The sequence below is a fragment of the Hypomesus nipponensis genome, chromosome 22, assembly GCF_054491055.1.
Source record: "Hypomesus nipponensis isolate SF chromosome 22, ASM5449105v1, whole genome shotgun sequence".
Lineage (NCBI taxonomy): Eukaryota > Metazoa > Chordata > Actinopteri > Osmeriformes > Osmeridae > Hypomesus > Hypomesus nipponensis.
Genome location: NC_140382.1, coordinates 13,578,631 through 13,605,811, shown reverse-complemented (window position 1 = coordinate 13,605,811; position 27,181 = coordinate 13,578,631). Strand labels below are relative to the sequence as shown.

The following is a 27,181-nucleotide window of genomic DNA, read 5'->3' as shown; positions in this document are numbered from 1 at the left end:
GTGTGTGTGTCTGGGGGATACTGATCATTCTTATTCTGCTGTGCCCGGGCAAGAGAGAGGCAGGGAGGCTCACCACAGTGATCATTCAGATCCCTGCATACTAAGCAGACTGGTGTCGGCCCAGCAGCTGCCAGTGTACACACACACACACACACACACTCTCCTTTGCCACTCATACCTCATGCCAGCTCAAAGTTTGGCCGCCTCAGTCGGCTGCAGGTTGCCATGGATACCGTAGCCCAGAGCACCTTGCAGCTCGAATCAATGGCTGTCCCCAGATGATGGTGAGGTGTGTTTGTGTGTGTGTGTGAGCAGAAGCAGAGTGGGTTTTTGTTTCTCTCGACTTACTAATCACCTCTTGTTTCTGGCTACGGCTTTGATTCTGCTGTGGCCACCAGCCGACATCTCTCTGACACACTCACGCACACACACACACACACACTCACACTCACGCACGCACACACACACACACACGCACACACACACACGCACGCACACACACACACACGGGACACCACAGACGTGATCCCGGCCTTGTCCCAAAGATGCCCCCTTCCTCCCCATCTGCTCCAACACACACACACACCACACACAGCCACTTGCCACAGCGCCCGCTGAACCCCCCCCCCCACACACACACACACACACGCACACACACACACACACACACACACACACAGCATGTGTGCCTTCCAACAAATGATTCAAATGTCAAAACAGCGCCCCCACGACAAAGACAACAAACGTCTGTGTCCAAAACACCGGCGTGTTCATCACAGCGGTACCAAACAACACACAGTTGTCAATTAATATCGGTATCCACAATGTAGCCTGCTGGAACAATACACATGTAGTGTGGCGTGTGTTTGTGTGCGGTGTCTGTCTGGGAGACGTTCATGGAGGGTTCGTCTACCGAGTCGGCACGGCGACGCCTTGTTCGGCCGACAGCGGGGGTCCAAGGAAAAAGAAGAGGGGGGGGGGGGGGGCTGCTAAGGAGCTTTGAGGATTAGGGTTAGAATTTGACTTTTTTGTTGAGGGAATCTTCTACTTGGTGCAATTTGTCTTGAACACAGTTAAGCCTCTCTTAAAGGAACCTAATCCAGCCGCCTTGTACCTGATACTGGGAGAAAGGGAGGGATGGAGCTAGAGAAAGAGAGGTGGGGGGAGAGGGAGGGAGGGAGGTAGAGTGAGAGATATGCAAGAGAGCGAGAGGAAAGGAGGGTTGACAATGTGATAGCGGAAGATTTGAGAAATTGAGGGAGGGAGAAATAGGAAGGGACAGTGAGGTGGAGAGAAGGAGGGAGGAAGACAGGGAGAGTAAAGAGGTATGAAAAGCGGGAGAGAGACGTGGGGGGAGAGAGAGAGAGAAACATACAGAGGTGAGAGAGGTGGGGGGAGAGAGAGAGAGAAACATACAGAGGTGAGAGAGGTGGGGGGAGAGAGAGAGAGAAACATACAGAGGTGAGAGAGGTGGGGGGAGAGAGAGAGAGAAACATACAGAGGAGAGAGAGGTGGGGGGAGAGAGAGAGAGAAACATACAGAGGTGAGAGAGGTGGGGGGAGAGAGAGAGAGAAACATACAGAGGTGAGAGAGGTGGGGGGAGAGAGAGAGAGAAACATACAGAGGAGAGAGAGGTGGGGGGAGAGAGAGAGAGAAACATACAGAGGTGAGAGAGGTGGGGGAGAGAGAGAGAGAAACATACAGAGGTGAGAGAGGTGGGGGAGAGAGAGAGAGAAACATACAGAGGTGAGAGAGGTGGGGGAGAGAGAGAGAGAAACATACAGAGGTGAGAGAGGTGGGGGAGAGAGAGAGAGAAACATACAGAGGTGAGAGAGGTGGGGGAGAGAGAGAGAGAAACATACAGAGGTGAGAGAGGTGGGGGGAGAGAGAGAGAGAAACATACAGAGGAGAGAGAGGTGGGGGGAGAGAGAGAGAGAAACATACAGAGGAGAGAGAGGTGGGGGGAGAGAGAGAGAGAAACATACAGAGGTGAGAGAGGTGGGGGAGAGAGAGAGAGAAACATACAGAGGTGAGAGAGGTGGGGGAGAGAGAGAGAGAAACATACAGAGGTGAGAGAGGTGGGGGAGAGAGAGAGAGAAACATACAGAGGTGAGAGAGGTGGGGGGAGAGAGAGAGAGAAACATACAGAGGTGAGAGAGGTGGGGGGAGAGAGAGAGAGAAACATACAGAGGTGAGAGAGGTGGGGGGAGAGAGAGAGAGAAACATACAGAGGTGAGAGAGGTGGGGGGAGAGAGAGAGAGAAACATACAGAGGTGAGAGAGGTGGGGGGAGAGAGAGAGAGAAACATACAGAGGTGAGAGAGGTGGGGGGAGAGAGAGAGAGAAACATACAGAGGTGAGAGAGGTGGGGGGAGAGAGAGAGAGAAACATACAGAGGTGAGAGAGGTGGGGGAGAGAGAGAGAGAAACATACAGAGGTGAGAGAGGTGGGGGGAGAGAGAGAGAAACATACAGAGGTGAGAGAGGTGGGGGGAGAGAGAGAGAAACATACAGAGGTGAGAGAGGTGGGGGGAGAGAGAGAGAAACATACAGAGGTGAGAGAGGTGGGGGGAGAGAGAGAGAGAAACATACAGAGGTGAGAGAGGTGGGGGGAGAGAGAGAGAGAAACATACAGAGGTGAGAGAGGTGGGGGGAGAGAGAGAGAGAAACATACAGAGGTGAGAGAGGTGGGGGGAGAGAGAGAGAGAAACATACAGAGGTGAGAGAGGTAGATTGCGGAGGAGGAAGAAACGGCGAGATCTAGAGAGACAGGAAAAGAGAGAGTGGTCCTCCTCACCCCATTTTGCCTGAGCTACCGCAGGCTAGACTAACCAAGTAGTGTGTGTGTGTGTGTGTGTGTGTGTCCGCACGCAGGTCTGTGTAGTGAAGCACATAGCCAGTGTTAATAGCCTGGCGTCCACAGCTCAGGTAGGTACAGATGAAAGCAGAGATGGAGCGAACAGGGGGACGGAAGGAGAGAGAGAGAGAGAAGGATGGGGTGGTGATTGAGGAGGTGGAAGACGCAGAGAGCTCCGGTCTTTCATCAGAACACTGAGGAACACAGGGATTCACACCCACACACACACACAAACGCTTTCCCTCGCTTCCTCCGTTGCTTCCGTCGGTCTCACCTTCTCTTGGTTTCTCCTCTTGTACGTGCGCTCTCTCCTCAGCCTTCCCTCGCTCCCTCCCCCGGGCTCCCTTCCCATCATAGACTGGAGACTTTCAAAGAAAAATGAAGCCAAATAAACTTGAACCCTGGAGTAGATGATTGATAGAAGTGCAAAGCTCTCTCTCTCTCCGTCTCTTTCTCTCTGTCTCTCTCGTTTCTCTCTCTCTCTCTCTCTCTCTCTCTCTCTCTCTCTCTCCCTCCCCCTCTCTCTCTCTCTCGTCAGTCAGCTTACAAAATATTGATCAAGAAAATAAAAGTGGATAGATTTGCACCGTGGATGAATACCAAGGGTATGGTATCTAGCGGCAACGCTGAGGCCCTTCAGAGTCCCCATGTTGCCGGGGTCTGAGTCCTCATGAGGTTGGCTCCTGGTGTCACTGGATGGCCACACTGGCTTCTAATGGTCCACCCACCCATTCATCTAGGCGTACGCTCTTCCTGGTTGTTTGTCCACTATGCCGGTGTGTGTGGACGTGTATCTGTGTGTGTGTGTGTGTGTGCGCTTATTCCAGGTCCTATCTATCACTTCTGTGGACAGCTGCATGGGAGGCTGCGGCCTTATCAGGCCCAGCAGAGGACACCTATCAGGGGACCTATTGTCCTATGGACCATGAAAAGATAGTGTGTGTGTGTGTGTGTGTGTGTGTGTGTACAATCTTCAAAATAACTCCTCTATATGCATGTCAAACGGGAGGGTGTGTGTAGAATGATACAAAAAAAGGGGCCTCTTTTGTGTGTGTCTTTCATTTGAAACCTTTTGGTAACACAAAGGTGAAACATCGTTGTAAATGGACTCCAAAACTTCTAGATGAATTCCATTTGAGCCCTGTGTTTATCTGTGTGTGCGCATGTTTCTCTTGGCTTCCTCAAACTCTCTCGGTTGCTCCTCCCGAGTTATATCATTATTTCCCAAGCTTCCTGACTTCCACACACACACACACACACTTTTACGTGGGTAGAGGATGTGTACACACACACACACTGGGGTGTAGCAGCTCAAGCAAGCCAAAGATAATTCACTTTACACACTGAGTTTCACATGGCTCATGTAACCCTGTGGTGCTGTGTGCTGTGGGGAAATCCAATTGGCTGATGTGTGTGTTTGTGCGACCGTATGTGTGTAAATATGTGTGTAAAAGTAAAACATGGAAGGGTGTATGCGTGTAATTTCACTGGTTGACTCCATACAGCGTTGCAGTTGGAAGCCTGGCCTACTTTTGGATATATTTTTTTTTTCTCTCAATCCGATTGAAAAAAGGATGGCGGGAGCAGGAGAGAGAGAGGGAGAAGTAAACTGACGTGAGAGAGTCTTAACAGCATATTGTCTTGGTTTCTTTGAGAGAGAAGGATACAAGGAATGGAAACCGCTCAGCAGTGTTTGTACACGGCCAACCAGGAACAATACAAAGTGTAAAACGACAGAGTGCCGTTAGTGTTGAATAGACTCTTCTCTTTCGGACTCCTCCATTCCACTGCCAAATAAACTACATGTGAAAGTGAACATGGCGAGACACTTGTTAGAAAAGAAACACAACTTGAGCCGTAATTCTTATAGCAAATAGGCTTTTGTGGACGACCGAACATATCTGAATATAAATAACCCCGTGCGTTCGCTTCAAGCTCCAACAACGACTTTGTCACTCGTGACCGATGTCACTCGAAAATGAACGTGTTTGTGAAGTGAGAAGTGACGCCGCCCGTCTGAGGGTGGACAGGAAGTCCAAATAAGGGAACCGAGGCTGGTCTCTCTTTCCAGTCCTTGAGCATGAGCTCTGTCGTATGGATCAGCCTCTAACAGTGTGTTGCCGCTGAGAGATGGGTCCAAATGTCAACATGACACCGATCAGAATTGGAGCCGAACTCCAGATCCATTGAGCTGTGTGTGTGTGTGTGTGTGTGTGTGTGTGTGTGTTGTGACAGCTGTGCTCAGGCTCCTACTGAACGAGTTTGAGAGGGAAGAGGGAGAGGCAGAGAGCCCCCTTGTTGCAGTGCTGTGCTAGCAGCTGTGCTGGAGCCACGGTGCCTCTGTTCTCCCTCCCCGGTCTAGCTTTCGTCCCCTCTCTCTGAGGCCCCTGCGCTCACGTCAGGAGAGGTCCCGCGGCGGCCCACAGGCTCCTCCTCTCTCCTCCTCCTTCCTCTCTCCTCCTCCCTCCTCTCAGCTCCCTCCTCCTCCCTCCTCTCTCCTCCTCCTTCCTCTCTCCTCCTCCCTCCTCTCAGCTCCCTCCTCCTCCCTCCTCTCTCCTCCTCCCTCCTCTCAGCTCCCTCCTCCTCCCTCCTCTCTCCTCCTCCCTCCTCTCTCTTCCTCCCTCCTCTCAGCTCCCTCCTCCTCCCTCCTCTCTCCTCCTCCCTCCTCTCAGCTCCCTCCTCCTCCCTCCTCTCTCCTCCTCCTTCCTCTCAGCTCCCTCCTCCTCCCTCCTCTCTCCTCCCACCTCCCTCCTCTCTCCTCCTCCCTCCTCTCTCCTCCTCCCTCCCTCCACTTCCCTCCTCCTCTCTCTCTCTGGGGTGTGGAAGTGGCCTCTGAAACTTCTCCCATGTGGTTTGAGGAGGAGTCTCTGTGGAGCTGACTCACAAATCAGCCCCCTCTCTCCCTGTCTCTCTCTCGCTCTCTCTCGCCCCTTTTGTGCAACCTGTTCCAAGTTGTGATCCTTTCCCGCTGTCTAACAGTTCTGTTTAGAGCGTTTAGACAGGGAATGGAGGGTCATTGTTGTACCGGCATCAAGCCGGGAAGCAATGGTGATCACAGAGTTGAATGGATGTTTGTGTCAAAGGGAGAGCCGGCATGGCAGGGCGACACATGCTAGACGCTGACGTCACGCCTCTTGATTCCAGAACACCGGCATGCCATCTAAAACCGCGCATGGGCATTATGCTCGCCTTTGTGGCGGTTCAGTGTACACAAGCAAAGCCGGCATAGCGAGGGGACTATTTAGGGTGATATTGCGTTCTCTCTGTTTAGAAAGGGTGTCTCTTTCTCTCCGTTTCTCTCTTTTCAAATCGGTGTTTCTCTGGCCCTCTCTCTCTTATTCTTCATCTCTTTCACTCCCTCCCTCCCTCCGCCCCCCCCCTCCATCCCTCTCCCTCCCTCCATTCCTCTACTAACCAGTAATGATTTCAGTTTTTTTGTGCGTGGAGGCAGAAAATGTGCTTAGTGTGAAGGTGCAGTTTGTCCCGTCTCACGGTGTTGACTGTGCTAGGTAAAGCACTGTCTTGTCAGGAAGCAGAGCGATGCAGGGTCAACAGGAAACAACAACCGTAGGTGTGTGTGAGTGCATGCAGGTCTGCGCCTGTGAGTGTGTGCGTGGATGTTACCTCTCGTCCGTGACACACACAGACTAGCGGACTAGCTCAAAGGCACCTCGCTCCCACAGAGCCACCCAGATGACTATTTGCACCTTTTACTGCAGATTAGAAGTGTTAATTGATACTGCGAGGCCGAGTTAATTTGCTTTACCGAGAAAGGGAAAGAACGCAATGTCACCCACACACACACACACACACACACACACACTACTGCACACACAAAAGTGATTGCGATGGAGTGAGTAGTAGGAATCACATTTGCTGACTCGGTCACATGGGCTGATGCTATTTCGGGGGCTGGGGTTGAGGTTAGGCTCTTTGCGTTTAGGGTGGGGAGGGAGGAAGGGTGGGAGGGAGGGAGGGTCGATCCAACCATCATCTGTCTCCGGTAGTGGCTTGACAGCTCATTGTCCCCTGGTGAGTCGGCGCTGTGCGTCGGCCTGGTTACAGATCGGCAGGCGTGGGGTCGTCGTCAGGGTCCGTGGGCGCCTGTGACATCACCACAAGTCTCCCGAACCTTCTAGAATGACTCCCAAATAGGAACCGCTGAGGTGGCTGGCGGCTCTGACCGCAGGTCCGAGGGGATGGGACACACACACACACACGTGCATACAGTAGGATACGGATGCCGCATATAGGCTAGCTCCGATGCTAGTGGGCCATTTTTAAAACACACAGAAATACACACAACACAGTTGCGATGATTTAAGATAAGGGATGTTGGATCAAATCTGGAACTGTGGGGGAAACCAAGCAGTGCAAAGCAACTCCCCCCCCCTTCACCCCCTCACCCCCGCCCCTGAGGATGGGTCTTTCCAGCATGGTCATTAATCAACAGTCCGGGGGTATTGGGTTTCGCCATTGGGCCCTTTGCGGGGGTGTGGCTGTCTCCCCAACCTCTCTGTATGACATACCTGGCCGTTGGCTCTTTTTGTCCACCGCAGTGATTTACACCCAGCGCTCAGACGGGCGTGCGTGCGTGTGCACGCGCGTTTGTGTGTTGTTGTGGGAATGCCGTGTGCCACATGTGCGTAGAGCGTACCTTGTTGTGAGGCTGTACCGGTTTGTGTGCTCGCTAAGGAAGTGCTTCTCCGTTCGTGTCTCTCCCATGTGTGTGTGTGTGTGTGTGTCTCTCCGTGTGTGTACGTGTGTCTCCCACTGTGTGTGTGTGTGTGTGTGTGTGTGTGTGCGGACAGGGCCATCTATTCCCAGAGAAAGCCATTCACCTGGACAGGCTCATTAGGCTGTGCTGACTGTAGCCCGCAGTCACATGGAGCCGGAGAGGCGGAGCTCTCAGACTTCTGGCCAGCCTGCACGCAGCCTTATTTATTTGTTTTTCCTACCCGCTTTCACCTTGACATAGGGGAGAAACGTGTGTGTCTCTGGGCGTGTGCGTCTACATGGGTGCGTCCACGTATTGAGGCTTTTGGATGTTTATTAGAGTTCTTGCATGTGTGTGTGTGTGTACACCCCTGCACATCATAAGAAAGGGTTGTTTGTGTGTGTGTGTGTGTCTCTTTCTCCTATGGAAGCAATCTCCATGCTTGGGATCATAAATCACTGGGGGGGATGGGGCGATGGAGGGAGGGAGGGCTGTGTGGAGGGGAAGACGGTGATTCGAAGTCGCCGACGCGATCGAAGCGTCAAGGCGCTCACCCTGAATGGCGTGTGCGTCGCTCGCGCGCGCGTGTAGTCTTGCACGTACATATCTGGCCGTGGACTCGAGGCAGGTGTGCGATGTGCCGCGTGTGTGTCCGTGTACGCGTGTAACCCCGTGTGCATCACAGGAAGAGTGTCTCCAGACATCTACATGATGGATCTACCTCCTCCACCTACACACCACCCTGTGCTGTACTGTGTACTGTGTACTGTGTACTGTGTACTGTGTACTGTGTACGGTGTACTGTGTGTGGCAGTATCCGGTCGGACAGCATTAAAGCTGGCCCCGCCCCTCATGCGTGGCCTGCAGGCCCCCCTCCCCAGACCGCAGGGCGCCCCACGAGGCATCAGCAGCCATTTAGGAAACAAACGAGCCATAATGGCTGCCGCTGCCGACAGGAGCCGCCATAATGCGGTTAGCAGCTTGCCGCACGGCGAACTCATATCCCATTTCCCCCTACGATGTATCCACCTTGATCACCCATGGCTCGTGTGTGTGTGTGTGTGCCGCAGCAATTTACCGTCTCGCTGCAATGACACCGGCCGAACAGGGTGACCTCACTTTCTGGGCTGGTCTTTTCTCCTGTCGAAGAAGAAGAAGAAACATGGGTTGATCATGTGACCTGACACGCGCGCGCGTGCGCTCGCGTACAGGGAGGAGGGACACACAGATTCCCTCTCCTGTCTTGTTGTGCGTGAGGGCAGCCAGGAGCAGCGATCTGCCACATCAAGGCACCCGAGCACCAGCTGCTTCCCAGTGTCCTGGCCAGGGACATGGGCAGGAAAGGGACTTGACTTGATATTAAAGGTCCTTTGTGGAGGAGACCCATGTGACCATGGGGAGAACATACAAACTCCACACAGAAAGACCTGAGCACTGAACCGTAGCCCAAACGGGAATCAAACCCAGGACTTTCTTGCTGTGCGGCGACATTCTCCTCTCTGTCAACCCTCTCTCTCTCTCTCTTTTCCCTATCTCTTTACTTCCTTATCTCTTCCTTACTTATCTCTCTCCCTCCCTCCCTCTGTTCTTTCCTTATCTCTCTCTCTCCTTCCCTCCTTACGCTTTCTAGGTTATGGTTGTAAAATGCACTTACTCTTGTTTATAAAAGTACTTCCTGGTTTGTGCCAATTGTAGACAGGGCTGCGTCTGGCTGGCTCCACCCCCAGAAGCTGATGTTGAGGTCCTGGAGTGTAAGCAGCTCTGCCTTGTATTGTATCACAGAGTCTTACACGTGCTTCTGACATGAGTACTGCGCTACTGAGCTGATTCCAAAGTGTGTCTGCATCTGTGTCGGTGCTCATTTGTTTAGAGTTGAGGGGTGGGTGATATGTGTCTCTGTGTGCTCATTAGGTCAGAGAGTGTGTGTGTGTGTGTGTGTGTGTGTGAAGTGCCCCATTCTTGTAGTAAGAGGTAGCTGTGACAGTCAGCGAGAGTGCTCCTCAAAGCTGCGTGGCTCTCTCATGTGGCTCCCCTGGTATGGTTGGTATTTCACAACCCCCTCAGATCTCCTCCTCAACACTGGGGGGAGGGGGTTATGTGTGTGTGTGTGACACTGGTTAACGCGCGCACGCACGCACGCACACCCACCCACCCACCCACACGCTCTGCGGGTCTTGAGTGTCGCTCTCTGCCTTGTATCCCGCGTATGAGGGGGGCGGGGTGTGTTCGTTCTGTGTGTCTGAGACAGGGAGACGGTGATTTACACACGCACACACACGCGCACACACACACACCCTCTACGGTTGTGCTTCTGTTCTCTGTCTGTGTCCTAGTCGTCCCTTAGGGTGGAGAGAGTGTGGCAGGGATTTTGTGGTTGACTGGAGATGGAGAGGTTGTCGTCACACTGTGTGTGTGTGTGTGTGTGTATTGTCTTTCCCTCTACCGCACACTATGTTGCTCACACTGGTCGGTAGAATGTGTGTTGGATGCAGTGTATTGCACTGCATACGTTTCTACATTTTGTGTGTGTGTGTGTGTGTGTTACCAGGATGTAATTAAACACAATGGCTGCAGCTAATGGAACAGCTGCCTCTTTGTAAACTCTGCTGGCAGCCCGGCACGCTCCCGGTGACCCTACGCCTCGCCTCAGGCCACTCTCTGCCCTCTCCTCCTCTCCCTCTTTCTTCCCCACTCTCTCTCTCTCTCTCTCTCTCTCTCTCTCTCTCTCTCTCTCTCTCGCTCTCTCTCTCTCTCTCTCTCTGTCTCCCCCCCCCTCGTGCCTTCTCCCTTGCTCTCCCTCCCTCGCTTGTCTATGACTTGCTCAAAGCCCACCTTCTTTTCTGGCACAGCCTCTCTCCTTCCCTCCTCCTCCCCGCCACTCTTTTACCTCTCCCCCCATTCTTGACTCTCTCCCTGCCTCTTTCTTTCTTTGTTCCTTTGTGAAAAGCTATATCTCTATATCCTTCCGTCTCGTTTACTTGCTCCCTCCTTCCTCTCCCGCCCGCCCTCCCTCTCTTTCTTTCTTGGCTGTAGGACCGTTTTCCCCCCCAGCAGTGAGCCTCTCCACCCCTCCCCCCTCCCTCCCTCCCTCTCTCTCGCTCCCTCTCTCCTCCTATCAGCAGGGTGATAAGGCTACGTCACTGATCTGACAGAGGGGACTGCAGCAGCAAGCTCTGGCATACACACACACCAGTTCTTACACATGCGCCCCTCTCCGTCTCCCTTCCTCACACACATTGAACTTAGGAATACACACACACACACACACAGACGCACACACAGACGCACTATCCCATTTCTCCATCGATAAGAAGCTCATCATCACCCCAGTCTCATGTTTGCATGTTTAGCCAATCCCCCTGCTACACTGGAGGGAGGCCAAATCACCATGATGGAGGAATCACTGTTGGGCAGGGATAATTACTGTTGGCCAACAAATTATCCCCACAAATGAGCATGTGTTTTGGGGGGTGGGGTCTCCTTGAATTAGTATACACAAACACGCACGTGTGAAAGCTTTGGTGATCTATGGCACCTGCCGTGGATGATTTACCAGTGTCCCCCCTCACTATTATAATGATCCTTTTTTGTTTGTTTTTGTTTTGCCCTCCACCTTGACAACAAGATTCTCTGGTGGCTGTCATTCACAGTTCCACAGTTGCTATCTAGATCTCCGCCTCACATCCCCCCCCCCCCCATCTGCACATCCGCCTGTCCAGAGACCTTGACTGGTGTGTGTGTGTGCGTGCGCGCGCGTGTCGGCAGACAGTCATAATAGCGGTCTTAAGGACCGTCTCCGAGCGCCACCGCGCCGTAAATCACCATGGCGGCGTGACCTTGCCCGGCGCTACAGCCTTTCTCTTGCTCTTCTCTCTCTCTTTCTCTCTATCGCTCTCTCACTCCCTTTCCTCAGCATCTCCTCCCTCTGACAGACAGCTGTCCGGTCCAGTTAATAAGCACCTCAAACTCCATCTGACCCCTGAGGGGTGGGTGGAGGGGGGGGGGGGGTTAAGGAAAGAGTGCTTTGTCATGGGTCTTTAACTGGTGCAATAATGCTAGTGTAGTTTGCGTCAATATACTGTTTTGTAGTACTTGAAGTGACCATGACACTCGGTACCCTCACTGTAATGACTCCTTTCTTTGTCAGCCAGCACAGACTAACTGGCCTTTTTGAGCGCACTCTTTTTGAGCTGTTTGGAAAATGTTGTCAATTCAGCTGTGCTCTGCTTTCGCTGCTTTGCTAGCGTCAATCGTTTGGTAATGCCTGTGATGTCACAAGGCGTCCTAAATGACAAACTCTCTTTCGATTCTTTTACCTTCCCATGGGGTTCTCTCCTCCTCTGTTTCCTTGGTCGCTCTCCTCTCTTAGTGTCTGTGTCTATTCTCTTGGTCTTTCTCTCTTGGTCTCATTCTCTTTCGATCATCTCACTTTAGCTCTGTCCCCCGCTTCTCTCGGTCTCTCACACAATATTCAGTACAGTATCGTTCCGTTATATTTCCTTCACTCTCTCTCTAAATGTTCATGTATTTACACCTCTTATGCGTTTATGTAAGTACACAGTAATTTCCTACCTTGTGGGGGGGGATACACCCTAACCTGTGTTTTAACATGCTAGGTGTGTGTAGAAACACACTTACACACACACACACACCATTTTACATGCACACACATTTACTCTCAACTTCACTGTCCTCTGTTTTTCGAAGGATGTTTTCATCCCTGCGACCCCCCCTCCCACCACCTTCTTTTTCTTCCCATCCTTCTTTCCCTTCCTCCTTCACAGGGGAGGTCAATGTACGGAGGACACTGAGGGAGTCACGTGATGCATTCCCAGAAACTCCAGTGCGATCTGGGTCAACAAATCTCAGTACACAAAACTACGAAACCCTCCCAAGGCCGCGTTAACCTAGTGTCCTTTCTCTGGCAGAGACTAGTCATAGAAGACTACAGGAAGTGTGCTATTGAATTTGCTGCGTTGTTGTAATTAGTAGTGGCCGTGTGACACTTGAAAGTACTGTGTAATTTAGTTTGAGTGGCCACGCTTAAACTTTAGATTATGTCTTTTCTCAATCTCTCTCTAACCCCCCCCACACATCCTTCTAGACATTCACTTCCTTTCAGAATCTGTCTTGCTTCTCACTCTACCTATCTCCCTCCCTCCCTCTCGCTCTCTGAGGCCAGCACTGGCCAGGTCAGTGCCGCAGGAAGCAGTATTATTCTTTTCTGGAATGTCGCATCGCTCTAAATTTAGATCCTCTGTTTCCGTTCGTTCCCCTTCACTCCTTTCTTCTTTCTTTTTTTTCTTCTTTTCTTTTTTTGCAGCAGATGAGACTTAAATAGCTGCGATCTTCTTCAGACACACCTGGGAGTTTGGCCCCCTAAATGCTCCTGTCTTTTTCCATTGGCTCGACTGGTTAGCCAACGCTACTGTATCACCCTCGCCTGGCGAGGCCCCCGTCTGTGTGTGTGTGTGTCCAGTTCCCAGTTGTTCGTTGCTGAGACAGCACATACTGTATATTTAGCCTGTGACTCCATAGAAACCATTCCCCCATGATGGAGAGCCTCAGGACTTAAGTAGTGTTTTGGAAACAATCACTCACTCACACACACACACACACACACACACACACACACACACACACACACACACACACACACACACACACAGACAGACAGACTTCTCTCTGCCCTGCCTCTGTGATCTTCAAACTCACAAGCTGCTCTTCCGTTATCAATTGCACTTGCCAGACCAGGCTTGCAGGCTTCTGTGTGGCTCCACACAGACCAGGCTAGCAGGCTTCTGTGTGGAGCCACACAGACCAGGCTAGCAGGCTTCTGTGTGGAGCCACACAGGCCAGGCTAGCAGGCTTCTGTGTGGAGCCACACAGACCAGGCTAGCAGGCTTCTGTGTGGGCTATTAGATTGTGTGTTAACGTGTGCACGCCGTGTCTGCCTCAATAAACCAACCCTCTCCTATAGCTATTAGCGCTGATGTACACCTTGTTTGTAATGGTGGAATCATTAGCATTATTTAGACGGGGAAGAGGACCTGTCGATGCATTTGTGTGTGTGTGTGTGTGTGTGTGTGTGTGTGCGTGCATACAGTATGTGTGTGTGTATCTGAGTATGTCCGTCCTAGGACTGCTCTAAATATTGATCCCCATGTGGTCAATACGGCAAGGCTAACGACTCTCCAATATGCTGCGCTAGCCCACCCCTGATCAATCACAACTTCCTTTGCAAAACCCAGAAACCACTCTTTGTCTTCTAGAAGCGGATAAAACACTTAACTCGCTAATGTTAACCAGAGCGTTCATGGGTCATCATCCCCTGATAACAAAGGTAGCACAGCAAGCTGACTGGCTTCTTGTAGCAATTAAGAGGTAAAATACTGAAATGTTAGCCCTCAGGTGCTCAATGCTAACTAGCTTTGGGTTATGGTAGGTAAGAGGCTAAGCTATTGCTAACATCACCTCGTGCGCGGCCAAGGAAGCCAGAGGGCTTGTGTGGTCATTGATTTCTCTGCAGCAGAGAGGTGTAACCAGTCTGCAGGGACATGCATGGCGCGTGCACACACACACACTCACACGTAAGCGACCATACAACCATGGGTAACAAAACAAACACAGACTCACACAAGCACATTGAAATCCCCCCCCCCCCCATTCCCCCACATGCACACACACACACACCAGTATCTCAACGTGCCAGATCAAATGGTCAGTGTCTCGGCCTCATCCGCTGCAGGAAAGGAACCATTCCTATCAGACACCTCCATCTGATCAGGATGGATGACAGAGCCACAGGGAGAGGAGGGGGGGATGGAGAGAGACTCACATTTTCTCTCCTCTCTTATACACACACACACACCCATGAACAAGAACACACACGGCTAACGGTTACTGAGTGAGGGGGTAGGAGGAGGAGGGGGGCGGATTCTTGAGCAGCGGCGGTATATCGCTAGCATGCCACTAGCTTAGCTTGTGGGCCCTCCCACCAGAGTTGTTCAAATTTTTTCCCTAAGCTCCCGTCGGAAGAGTTATTTGTGCGACCGCTCCTCCTCTTCTTCACGGGACTCCTAGCACTCGTCTCCCAGCCCGGGTCCTAAACAGAGGGCTCAGCCAGTCATGCTAAGCTGTTAGCAGTGCTGAGCCTAATGTTGCCGTCTATGCCTATTGGATAGGTTGTATTTAGCTCTTTGTGACGGCTAATACACCATTTTTTGGTGCTTTCAGAGAGCACCCTCTGTGAGTCGGTGATGATCAATCCATACATTTCATCCTGTCCCCCCTGTCTCTGTCTGCCTGTTTCTCTCCTTCTCTTTCCTGTCATCTACATTTTGTCAGTAGTCTCTTAGTCTCTTTTCTTTCTCTCCCTCTCCCACCCCCTTCTCTCTCTTTCTCTCTCTCTCTGTTTGAGGTTTAAATCCCCCCTTACTCAGGGACTTAACCTATCTCTTTCATTTCTGCCCCCTCTCGTTCCTCCGATCCACCGGTAGCCGGTAGCCATGTGTGTGCCCGTGCAAAGGGGTGTGTGTCTGGATATTTAAGAGGGTGGGAGAGCGTGTGTGCGCGTCTGATGCTGCGCAGAGCCACGCTTCTGGCACGCGGCGGACCTCACCACTGCAGAGATGGGAAGACTGCAAATGAGCCTCGGTCCTGCTCTGACACTCCTTCAGTCTCCATCTTACACACACACACACACACACACACACAAGTGCTTAGGCCTATACACACACACAGGTGCAGGTACACAACACACACAACTGGACCCAGGAACACAGATGTGGAAACCTCAAGAACACACACCGTCTCTCGTTCTCTCTTATGCTAGTGCACAATTGTTTTCATGAGCATTCAGATTTTTTATTTTTTTATCTGTTCAGAGTTGGAATACTTAACTACATTAATTGTGTTTCTCTCTCCTTCTATCCACCCCTCTTATCCCACACCCTCTGCTACAGTCTAGGCAGCCCCCCCCGCCATGTTCATAAGCATCTCGTTTTGCTCGGTGGTCTGTCAGAAAGTCAGTGGTAATTAGCCAATCACAGACTAATTATTTTTTTGTCTTGTTGTCTAATTCCCCGTGTTGTCTTTCCCTGCCACCAACAATTAACACTGGTACAATGTTAAGAAGCGTCTCTACTCTTCCTCTCGCTCTCTCTCTCGCTCTTTCTCGCTCTCTCTCTCTTTCACTCTCAATCTCTCTCTCTCTCTACCGCTCTCTGATGCCGAATTGTTTTGTTCACTCCCACGCCTTTCTCTTTTGACGTTTATCCCTCCCTCCCTCACTCCTTTCTGTTGACTTAAACATATGGCTGTATCCTTGTTTTCTTTTCTTTTCTACCTCTCTCCCGTCATATCTCTCTCTCTCTTCCCCTCTCTCTCTCGGCTGTGATTGTTTACACATCTATTTCTCCCCCTGGGTTACCGATAGTCCCCTCCTCCAGGAACGATTTTCCCTCCCTCCCATCCTCACTCGCTCTCTCCGTCTCTCCATCTCCACTCCTGTGAAGAGATGAGGGGGTGGGGAGAGGGAGCTTATGGTCACTGCAGAGATAATTACCTCTTAGTGTCAGGGAGAGGGCCTTGCTAAGGATTAGCCTAGCCTAGCCTAGCCCAGTTTATCATAAGATACTGTAACCTGGCCTAGCATTAGCGTAGCTTTTCAAACTCTGGCTTAGTCATACACATACATACACATGCGCCGGACACATGCCATCTTTTTCTGTTATTTTTTTCCTTAACTCTGTCATTTAAGGCAGGCCATGTAATCTAAGGATTCACGCTCCACTGTTGGCAAACCTTCATGCTCTGCTCTCTCTCCTTTCTAACCTCAACCCCCCCCCTCTTTTTCTCTGCACTTTCCCCTCCTTCCTGTCTACTTCTGTTCCTTCTCCCCCTCTTTCTGTCTCTCTCCCTCTCTCTCTCCCCCCCATCTGTTCTGCTGAGTCGTGAGATCAGTAGAGGGTCCATACATCACCCCTCCTTCTCCCAGGGGACAGAAAAGGGGATGAGGGAGGAGGAAGAGGGAGGTAGGGGGTGGGGAAGAGTCATGCCTCCCTCTTTTATCCCTTCCTTTTTTTTCATCATCCCTCTCTTCAGTAAACCCCTCTTATTCTGCACCAATCTGCCCCGTTCTCCCTCTCTCCCTTTCTCCTCTCTCTCTCTCTCTCTCTCTCTCTCTCTCTCTCTCTCTCTCTCTCTCTCTCTCTCTCTCTCTACCTCTCTCTCTCTCTCTCTCTCTCTCTCCCCCTCTCCCTCCCTCCACCCCCCAACAGCTGCTAGCGATGATGGCAAATTATTGTTTGTTTTCAAGCACTTATTTTTGGCATGATAGTAATTGGATGGTAGGCTGCCTTTGTCCTGTGTGCGTGTGTATGCACTCCTGTGTGTGTGTGTGTATGGGTGAAGCCCATGTGTTTTAAAGCACGGATGTGGTGGTGGATGTGTGTGTGGGGGGGGAGAAGGTGTCGCCGTCCGATGCTCTGACACTTTGTTTAATGGAATTTCCATTTTCTATTTTGGAGAGTACTGTTTGCCGGTGAGAGATTTGCTCTCTCTCAGAAATGGAGAGGTAGAAAGAGAGATAGAGGGAGGAGAGAAAGAGAAAGTCGAATGATATAATTTAATCAGGCAGCTCAGGAATGGTGGCTTGTCTCCACTCTGCCACTTTGAGCGTCATTTCTTATTTTTACACCAGATTTCATCATATTACCAAATGGTATTTGAGGGCCCATTGTAGATAATATGCTTCTGTACAGCTCTCTCTGTTTCTCTGTCTTGCTTCCTTCTTACTTTCTTTCTCCCTCCATCCTTCTCTACCTCACCCTCTCTCCAGTAGAAGGACAGAGTGACAATAGAGAGAATGAGGTGAACAAAGGAGAGAAGGACAAAGATTGATACACCAAACGGGAGAGAAGGAGCAGGAGAGGTATGAAGAGATGCATCTTTGAACTGTGGACAGGCGAGACAAAGGGAGGGGTGCAGGAGAGAGAGAGAGAGAGAGAGAGAGAGAGAGAGAGAGAGAGAGAGAGAGAGAGAGAGAGAGAGAGAGAGAGAGAGAGAGAGAGAGAGAGAGAGAGAGAGAGAGAGAGAGAGAGAGAGAGAGGGAGAGGGAGAGGGAGAGGGAGAGGGAGAGGGAGAGGGAGAGGGAGAGGGAGAGGGAGAGGGAGAGGGAGAGGGAGAGGGAGAGGGATGATAGAGGGAGAAAGTGCTTATGCAGGTCCGTGAGACACACAGAGAGACACACAGAGAGACACACAGAGAGACACACAGAGAGACACACAGAGAGACACACAGAGAGACACACAGAGAGACACACAGAGAGACACACAGAGAGACACACAGAGAGACACACAGAGAGAGGGAGAGACACACACAGAGAGAGAGAGAGGGAGAGAGGGTGCTGATGCGGCTGCTGCTGGAGCAGTCCCCCGGAGTGTCTAATAGAGCCATAGACAGATATATAACCCTACAGCAACACATTATGGCCTTACTGAGATGAGGAGGGTGGGAGAGAGAGAGAGAGAGGGAGGGAGGGAGGGTACTACCCTGAGACTACAGCAGAAAAGGTGGGTAGGAGGGGGGTAGAGAGAGTGATGGCCCTATAGCAGCACCTAATGCCTTCTCTAGAGAGGGAGGGAGGGAGGGGCGGAGGAGGACGAGAGTAATGAGGGGTGATATGACAGGCAGAGAGAGAGAGGGAGAGAGAGAGAGACAAAGGGTTGGGGGGGGGTTAGCCGTATTGGGTAAATGTGAGAACGAGTGTCCAAAGGAAGGGAAGAAAATATAGGCAGCGGGAGAATAAAGGGAGGGAGGGAGGAAGAGATGAATCAGAATAATAGCGATTGAGAGGGGGAGGGAGGGAGGGATGGATTGAGATGAAGGCAGGGCGATATAGAACGGAAGAATAGCAATCAAGCGAGGCAGAGGGAGGCACACATGAAGGGGAGGACGGAGAGCCAGCGAGCAAAGCCGCCCGTGTGACAGCGAGAGGAAGCGAGGGAGGAGAGAGGAGAGAAAGAGCAACTAGAGAGGGGGAGAGGGGGATGGAGGGCTAAGTCAGCCACCCAAACGATAGAAGAAGAGACCAGACCAGGTCGAAAGAACAGATCAGAGGGAGGAATAAGGATGGATAGGAAGTGAGACAGTGAGTGAGGGAGAGACGGAAAGGGAGGGAGGGAGGGATAAATGGATGGATGAGTGACCACTCCCCTCCTCTAAAAGGCGTGTAATAGCTGAGATCCTGGGTGTGAATTATTAAAACACTCTGATCAAGAATACTGGCAAGAGGGAATGGGAATAATCAACAGGCTAGCAGGAGAACCACCCCCCCCCCATACACACACACACACACACACACTCACAGGTTACCACTAGACTACCTGGCTGATAGGTGAGGTTGCGTGTTGTTGAGTGCTTTGCATTTAATGCGTCCATTACGTTTTAGTGTGCATGTGTGTTCCTGTGTGTGTTCCTGTGTGTGTGTGTGTTCCTGTGTGTGTGTGTTCCTGTGTGTGTGTGTGTGTGTGTCCCTCACCTGCCGTGGCTCCTAGTTGTCAGTCAGATGTACCTCTCTCAGCCAGCTAGATTAGATTACAGAGGGCCGCATCAATCACAGGGACTCACACAAGCACGGCGGCTGAGCGCCGAGAACACACATACACACACACACAGAGGCACACGCACACAGAGGGGAGCCTAAGACACAAACACACACCAAGGAGTACAGACAGTTCACACAGCAAGGGTAGTAACACACACAGACACACTGTCAAACACAAAACACACACACTCAAAGGCAAACACACTCTCAAACACCGTTTAGCTTATTTTCGTGTCTGCATCTGTGTGTGTGCCTTTAAGGTTGCCATGGCAACAGGTGTACAGTGTGATTTACTGTAGCACCTGGTCCCTCTCAGGGTGGTACACTCATCCGCCACTATTGCTCCCCGACCACCAATGATCTCATCCCACACCCCCATCCTCCCCTCCCCTGCTCTCTCTCCTCCCTCTTCCCTCGGACTCTCTCTACCCTCCCTCTTTCTCTACCCTCTCCCCCTCGTCTCAATCCTTTTCACCTCTCCTTCTTTCCTTTTGATCCTCTCTCTCCCCAATCTCTGCTTTTTCTCATTTTGCCTCCTTCCTCTCCCTACCCAACCTCTCTCCTTCCTTCGCTCTGTCTCTCTCTCTCTCTCTCTCGCTCTCTTGCTCTCTCTTTCTCTGTGTGTATGTGTACATAAATCGGTGTTGTGTTCTAGTTAGGAACCAAACACTGCATTACTGTCAGAAGTACAGAAGGAGAAGAGGGGGAGAGCAAGACCAGAGAGAGAGCGAGAGTGCGAGAGAGTGCGAGAGAGTGCGAGAGAGTGCGAGAGAGTGCGAGAGAGTGCGAGAGAGTGCGAGAGAGTGCGAGAGAGTGCGAGAGAGTGCGAGAGAGTGAGAGAGAGAGATAGAGTACGGCATGGTGAAACGAGAGGGAGGGAGAAGACCAAAGGTTAGCAGCCGTCAGTGTGGAAGGCAGTCAGCAACAGCGAGTGAGGCCAGGACAGGGACTTCAGAAGGAGAGGGAGATAAGGACTTAGGGCACTAGTGTGTAGGGCACAAGTGAAGCAGTGATTAAATGTGTAGGTGTGTGTGTGTGTGTGTGTGTGTGTAGGATGCTACAGTAGAATGAGGCCAGTTAGGGTTTAGAGCAGAGATGGTGGAGATTAAACTTCTCTCTTCCTCCCCCCCCCTCCCCTTGCATCTTTCTATCTCTCTAACAATTTAAATATATCTCTCCCAGGAGAGAATCAGTGTGTGTGTGTGTGTGTGTGTGTTTGTGTGTGTGTGTGTGTGTGTCTGTCAAGCTGTGTCTTAGAGGTTATTTGTAAAGTGTGTGTGTGTAACTGTCAGCTGACTCTGGATCTACATCTACTGTGACTGTATGTAGCCTATGGTGTGTGTATGTAGCCTACTGTGTGTGTATTGAGGATGTATGTGTCTGCGTGTGTATCTTATGTCAGAGTACAGTGTGTGTGTGTGCGTGTGTGTGTGTGTGTGTGTGATGTCTTCTTTACCTGTGGCACTATGGGATACTTTAATACCGTGAGGTCTGGCTGCACCATCTGCTCAGGGTTAGTGTGTGTGTGTGTGTGTGTAGTGTGTGTGTGTGTGTAGTGTGTGTGTGTGTGTGTGTGTTGCGGACCAGCCAGCAGGTGTTGCATAATACCCATGTTAAACGACATGTAATAACACCCAACACATGGGATGCTTTTGTTACCTTGTATGTTCATTTGGGAGAACACGCGTGCGCGCCCACACACACACACACTCTGATCAGGCAAGGGCGTTGTTGTCTCTCTGGTGTTGGACAGATGTGTGTGTCGCTTCAGAAAGCACACAGACACACACCGCTGCGTAGCCAGGCACCATGGTTCTATGAGGCTTATTTGTGTGCACGCATGTGTGTGCACGCGTGTGTGTGTGCACGCGCGCACGTGAGACACATGGTGTGTGTGTCTGTGCATCCAGATTGTTGCAGGGTGGTCACCAAGAGGACAAGTGCCTTCACTTTGGCAGAAAAGCAAGTCCTCTTACACACACACACACACACACAATTGTACCCACCCCTCTCTTGCACACTAATTCACTCTCATGCTCTTTCTACACACTCAGTCCCCTCCAATTGCACACACTTATAAGTACACCCACACACTCACAAATACACACACACACACACGTGTATATTTCCGCTCCTTCTCAGGGTAATGTAATCACCTGTGCTCTCCTGGCTCCCTAACCCAATAAGTATGACAGCCTCTTTTTCCCACCAGCACACTCCTCTCCTCCTCTCCTCCTTCCCTCTCCTCCTCTCCTCCTTCCCTCTCCCCCTCTCCTCCTTCCCTCTCCTCTCCTTCTCCTTCCCTCTCCTCCTCTCCTCCTTCCCTCTCCTCTCCTCCTCCCCTCTCCTCCTCTGCCGTGACCTTGTACTGGTCTTTCTCAGGTGCGTGTTTGATACCATGGATGTTTATTTCTCTCTACTGCAGAAAAGCCAGTCTTCTGGCTTGCCATCCATCTTTCTAGAACGAATAAGGAGCCTGCATCAATGCCTATTCAGTACTTTAATGTCTATATGCTCTCAAGCGTTAGACCTACATTGTGTGTGTGTGTGTAGTGGAGAGGAATGTAAGGAACTGGTTAGAAGGTGCAGGAGTGATGGTCTTTGTTACATTATTCAACAGGAGATCTGGGACAGAAGGAAATGGGGGTGGGGGGGTGGGCATAGAACTGTGTTTGTGTGTGCGCGTGCTAAGTGCGTATGTGCGTGTCTGATATTCCTGCGGTTATGCCCGGTGTTGTCGGGGGCGACCAGGCACGGTGGCCATCGCTGCTCCTACCAGCGCCATCTGTTCATTGCCACAGACACCGTTGCCAGGGGTACCTGCTCTCCTCTCTCCTCCTCACTTTCTCTCCCTTGTTCTCCTCTCCTTCCCTCTATCCTTCCAGCGACCCTCCCTGTAAAGCATTTCGTTCTCTCTTTTCATTTTAGGCGTCACCTTATTACGCTCATTACCGGCTGCTCTTGTCTTCTCTCTCTCTCTCTCTCTCTATCTCTCACCCTCTCTCTCCCTCTCTCTCCATCTCTCTCTCTCTCTCTCTCTCTCTCTCTCTCTCTCTCTGCTTTTTGAGCTGCTCTTTTCTCTCTCTCTCTCTGTCTCTCTCTCTCTCTCTCTCTCTCTCTCTCTCTCTCTCTCTCTCTCTCTCTCTCTCTCTCTGTCTCTCTCTGTCTCTCTCTGTCTCTCTCTGTCTCCTTCTTTTAATCCTCTGCTACCTGTCTCTGTCTGATCTCTTCACTCCTCTTCTCCTCTGCTTTTCCATCTTCTGTCATTCCTCCTGTCCCTGGTGACTGTGTGGACATGACTCAGGTCGAGGGAGGGAGGGAGGGAGGTAGGGAGGGAGGGAGTCGGAGAGAGAGATTGAAGATGGAGAGAGAGAGATCGTAGATCAGAGCTGTCATGATTGAGCCATCTGCTGAGAGGTGGCCATTTGAGACTGAGACACACACTCACACACACACACACACGTACACACGTTCTTACAGAGCACTACTGACCCCCACTGGCCAGGGGTGGCTGCTGCAGGTCTGTCTTGCCCCTGGCATGGAGGGCATGCCAATAAGGGATGAAAAAGCTTGGGCAAGCGACTAGTCAGGTCTGACTGTCTAGAGTTACATTTTGACGGAAGGTTGATAGACTGCATTCAGAATGGCATCACACACTCAGTGAATTCATTTCTCTGTCAAGTGAAAAATGCCTTATCACTATCATCATCTAAAACTGCCTATTTACCCCAAGGCAGTGCTCGACGATGTTTGCTGCTCTCCGACATAACACCCACAGCGATCACAGAGCTAACCTTTAATAGATTTCCTGAGGGCTTCCTCTCATTGGTTGACTGGGGCCTTTTTATCCTATAAGAGATTAGCGCTCGGTTGAGAGGAGGAGGGGCTCTTTATATGCTAATGAGGGGTTGATGTTGGTAGCGGAGACCCATAAAGCACCAGGGAGAGGGAGGTCTCTGTGTGTCTGTGTGTGTCGACTCTTGCTTGGTCGACTCACCTTTGACAAAGACGGATAAAAGTGCCCCACAAACAATCATATGACTTGACAGCTGACCACTGATTGGCCCGTCACTTGACGTCACTTTGACTGACCAACACGATCAACTCACTTCTCCTTCTGCCCCCCCCCCCCTCCCCCCTTCTTTAGGAGCAAGGCGTGGTCGGTATGTCGCGGCCACCCGGCGCCGTCCCGCCCCCGCACCCCTCTGGGGGCGGGGCCTCGGGGGTGGGGCCCAGCCAGGGGGCGGGGCCTCCCCCGGGTTACCTGGGCAACCAGCAGCAGGCCATGATGAAGCAGATGATGGCGCTGGAGCAGGAAAAGAGGGTGCAGCTCCACCTGATGGAGCAGCAGAAACAGCAGCTGCTCCGGGAGCAGAGGCACCAGCAGCAACAGCAGCTCCTGGCTGAACAGGTAGCGTGTGCCACGTATGTCTGTGTGTGTGTGTCTGTGTGTGTGTGTCTGTGTGTGTGTGTCCGCTCCAGTCTGTGCGCAGCGGATGAGACAGCAGAACGTCTCCTCCTCTTCTTGTCTGGTCTGAGCCCCCCCCCCCTCGCTACACCAGCTCCCTCCTTCCAGCCAGAAACACAACACTGCCTTTGATCTTCACCCCGTCTACGTGTGTGTGTGCGCGTGTGTGTGTGTGTGTGGGGGGGGGGGTTTACTTGCTGTGATTGTTTGGTGTTTTCTTTTCAATATTTGTTGAAACACACACTCACACATCACCGTCACACTGCAATATATTTACACACACCATGCTTATAGAAATGTAACATGTTGTTGTTATTATTACAATTAATAGTTAGTTTGTGAGCCTATTTTTGAGCTCTAAACTGTTCAGGCTAGAATGTTCTATGGTCGGCTATCCGCACTGGCTACTGTGTTGTGTGAATGAGTTAGTTATCACACTGTTCTCTTTCTGTGGTCGATCAGGCTGGTGACGGGAAAAAAAAGAATCCTTGATGTATTTTGACAGATGATCAACTCTGAGCCGGATGTAATGCTGTTGTCCTTCTTGTGTGTGCGTGCGTGTGTGCGTGTGTGTGTGCGTGTGTGCGTGTGTACGTGCGTGTAGCTCCAGCAGCAGCAGCAGCATCTTCCTAGACAGATGGGTCAAAGCCAGAGGAATCCTTACCCACAGGTCAACCAGTACCAGGGTAAGTCACACACTTGTCTCACACACACACACACACACACATTCCTCATATATATGAGGTAATCTATGACCAATCAGGGACCCGTCTTTCGGTCTATCCACAAGTCTCCATTTTTCTCTCTCGTACACTCCGGAAAATATTCCTGCTCTGCCTGTTACCGTGGCAACCTGTCCCAGATCCCCCAGAGTTCCGGTGGAGTCTCCTGATGGAGAGAGACAGAGAAAAGAGAGAGAGACTGAAAGAGGGAGGGAGAAGGGAGGGAGGCCGGGGAGAGAAAGAGAGGAGTGAAGAGGAGCCATTTGCAGCCATTACAGTGTCTGGCTGGCTGTCTTCTTCAGTCGGGAGAAAAGGAATACATCTGGGAGGGAGGGACATCAGCATTATATATCGCTTGTCCTCTAAACTGTTTATGTTGTCTGGGCTTATGGAAGCAACGTTCCCCAACGAGAGCCTTGACTCCTGCAGTCTGCAGTAAAGCCCCATGTCTGTCTGGTTCACAGAGCTGAGACCGCTCCTGTTTTCAGTACAGCAAGGACACATTGCACACCCTGCACAGGCAGTCAGCGAAGAGACGCTGATTAGAGAGACATAAAGAATGATCGAAAAGAACGAGAGAGGGGGAGGGAGATGTGAGGTGAGGGATTAGTGGAATGGTGTCAGAAGAGGTTTAATGGGGGATTTGGAGACATTTCCACGCTACGGAGGCGCATCACCCCACCACGCGCCGAGAGCCATGCAAGAACAGCTAGTCAGGCCAGAGAACATCTTGACATGGGTTCCTGGACGTTTTTGGGCTTTGAACTTTTTTCGCTTTTGAGGTTTGTTAAAAAACAAACAAACCTTATTTCCTCCCGCCAAAGCAAAGAGGCTGAAAAAGAAGTGGACTGTGAAGAACTGGGTTTGTTTTCTGCTGTGTACGTCTCACCACTGCCGATGGGTTGTCAGAAACACAGGACACGCTTCACCTGGTCCAATACGATCCGATATCTCCTCCTCTCCTGCCCCCTGTGCATCTGGCCCTTTAGCCCTATCTCTGTTTATATGTCTGACTTTCACTGTCTCTGACTGCCATCCATTTATACGTTAATCCATCCATCCATTTGTCTGTCTATCTTATCCATTTATATCATCTATTCATCCATCTGTTACTCGTTGACCCATTTGTCCACGTCCAACCTCCATCTCTCACCTTCACCCTCTGTTTCTATGTAAAACCATTTCTCTAATGTCCAACCCCTCCCCCCCGTCACCAGGTACCCCCCAGGAGATGGCGGCCCACTCCCAGGCACTCCAGAACATCCGTGCGGCCCGTCTCCTCCACCAGCAGCAGAACCAGCAGGCCCAGATGGTCCAGATGGGCTCCGTCCAGAACCAGGGCTCCATGCAGGGGGGCCCAGGGGGCTCGGTGGGGTCCCAGTCCGACATGGGACTGCCCTACGGGGGCCAGGGGGCCGGCCAGCAGTCCCTCTACGGCCTCAACCCCTCCATGAGCCAGATGATGCAGCAGCAACAGCAGCAGCAGCACCAGAGCCAAAGCGTCCAAGGGTCCATGGGGCTCCCCCCCCAGCACAACCCGGCCGGGCAGCCCCAAAGGCAGGGGCCGGTGGGGCCCGGTGTGGGCGTCGGGGGCATGGGAGGAGGATATGGCAGCCAAGGGATGATGATGAACTCCATGTCCCAGCAGCCCCTCAAAGGGCCACCCAACACCAAGGCCCAGGCCCAGAGGCTCCAGAGCATGATGGGCGGCGGAGGTGGTGGAGGGGTGCAGGCGGGGGGGATGGGAGGCTGGCCACAGCAGCAGGGGCAGAACATGCAGTCTATGGGTGGCGGAGTGGCCGGCAGGGGCAGGACTACAGGAGACATGGTGGGATTTAGCTCCTCCCAGGGCTACGGGCTGCAGCCGGGACAGCAACCGCGTATGGCTAAGCAGCACTTCCCCCAGGGCATGGGCCAGCCCATGGACCCCAGGGTGGGGAACCCTGCAGCAGGCATGGCCGGGCCCATGATGGCCGCTCACATGGGCGGCCAGTCAAGGACCAACCAGCCCAGACCCATGGTGATGAGCCAGGGGGTGATGGGCCAAAGCGTGCCCGGCATGGGGAACTTCGGACAGGGGCCCGGGGGCCCGGCAATGGGGGGTGGAGGTGGAGGAGGGCCCTATGGCCAGGGAGGTGGGGTCGGGGGTCAGCCGCAAGGCTACCAGCGGACGTCTAGCCAGGACATGTCCTCATATGGCTATGGGGGCGGGCAGGCTCCCTCGGGCGGGGGCTTCGGATTGGCCGATGGCACGGGAGCGGAGCTGGACTCGAGCGATGGTTGGATGGAGGAGTTTTTTCCCAGCCAATAGCCAACGGTGAAACATTGACTTTTTACTAGACGGACTACAAGAACATGGGGTGGAGAACTTTAACTGGGAAATAGAAATGAAATTAAAGGAGTTGGGACAAGCAACATGTTTTGTTTTGTAAAACATGAAAAAGCTGATAGATGAGTTCCTTGTCTTGTATCGTGTGTTTGTGTGTGTGTGTGTGTGTGCGCGCGCGTTTGCAAGCAAATCTGTGTGTATTATCATGATATTTAAAGCGCCTCTCAATGAATGTGGTTTTGTGGTAATAGATATCACACACAGATTGAGAAGTGAATTTATATCTGTTTTTTATTTTTATTTCATTTTGTTTTTACATGAGATGACTATCCTTTTTTTCCAATGCCTCAAACCAACCCCTTTTAGAAGTATATCCTCATTGGGCCAAACTCAAGTTCTCTGGTAGATTTGGGGGTTTTGGTGGTTAGGTTGAGTCTGTGGTGCTGTCTAACTCCATGTTGTCATTCTATGTGTTGGGGGTG

At 51.7% G+C, this 27,181-nt stretch overlaps 1 protein-coding gene across 1 annotated transcript in view; it reads left to right on the top strand.

The window, feature by feature from the left end:
* maml3 (mastermind-like transcriptional coactivator 3) overlaps positions 1-26,818 on the top strand; it is a 58,608-nt gene extending 31,790 nt beyond the window's left edge. Inside the window, exons 4-6 of the mRNA XM_084687156.1 lie at positions 23,328-23,591; positions 24,253-24,334; positions 25,588-26,818. Coding sequence (XP_084543282.1) covers positions 23,328-23,591; positions 24,253-24,334; positions 25,588-26,681 — 1,440 coding nt within the window. The 3' untranslated portion in view covers positions 26,682-26,818. The remainder of the gene's footprint in view (positions 1-23,327; positions 23,592-24,252; positions 24,335-25,587) is intronic.
* The last annotated feature ends 363 nt before the right edge of the window (positions 26,819-27,181 follow it).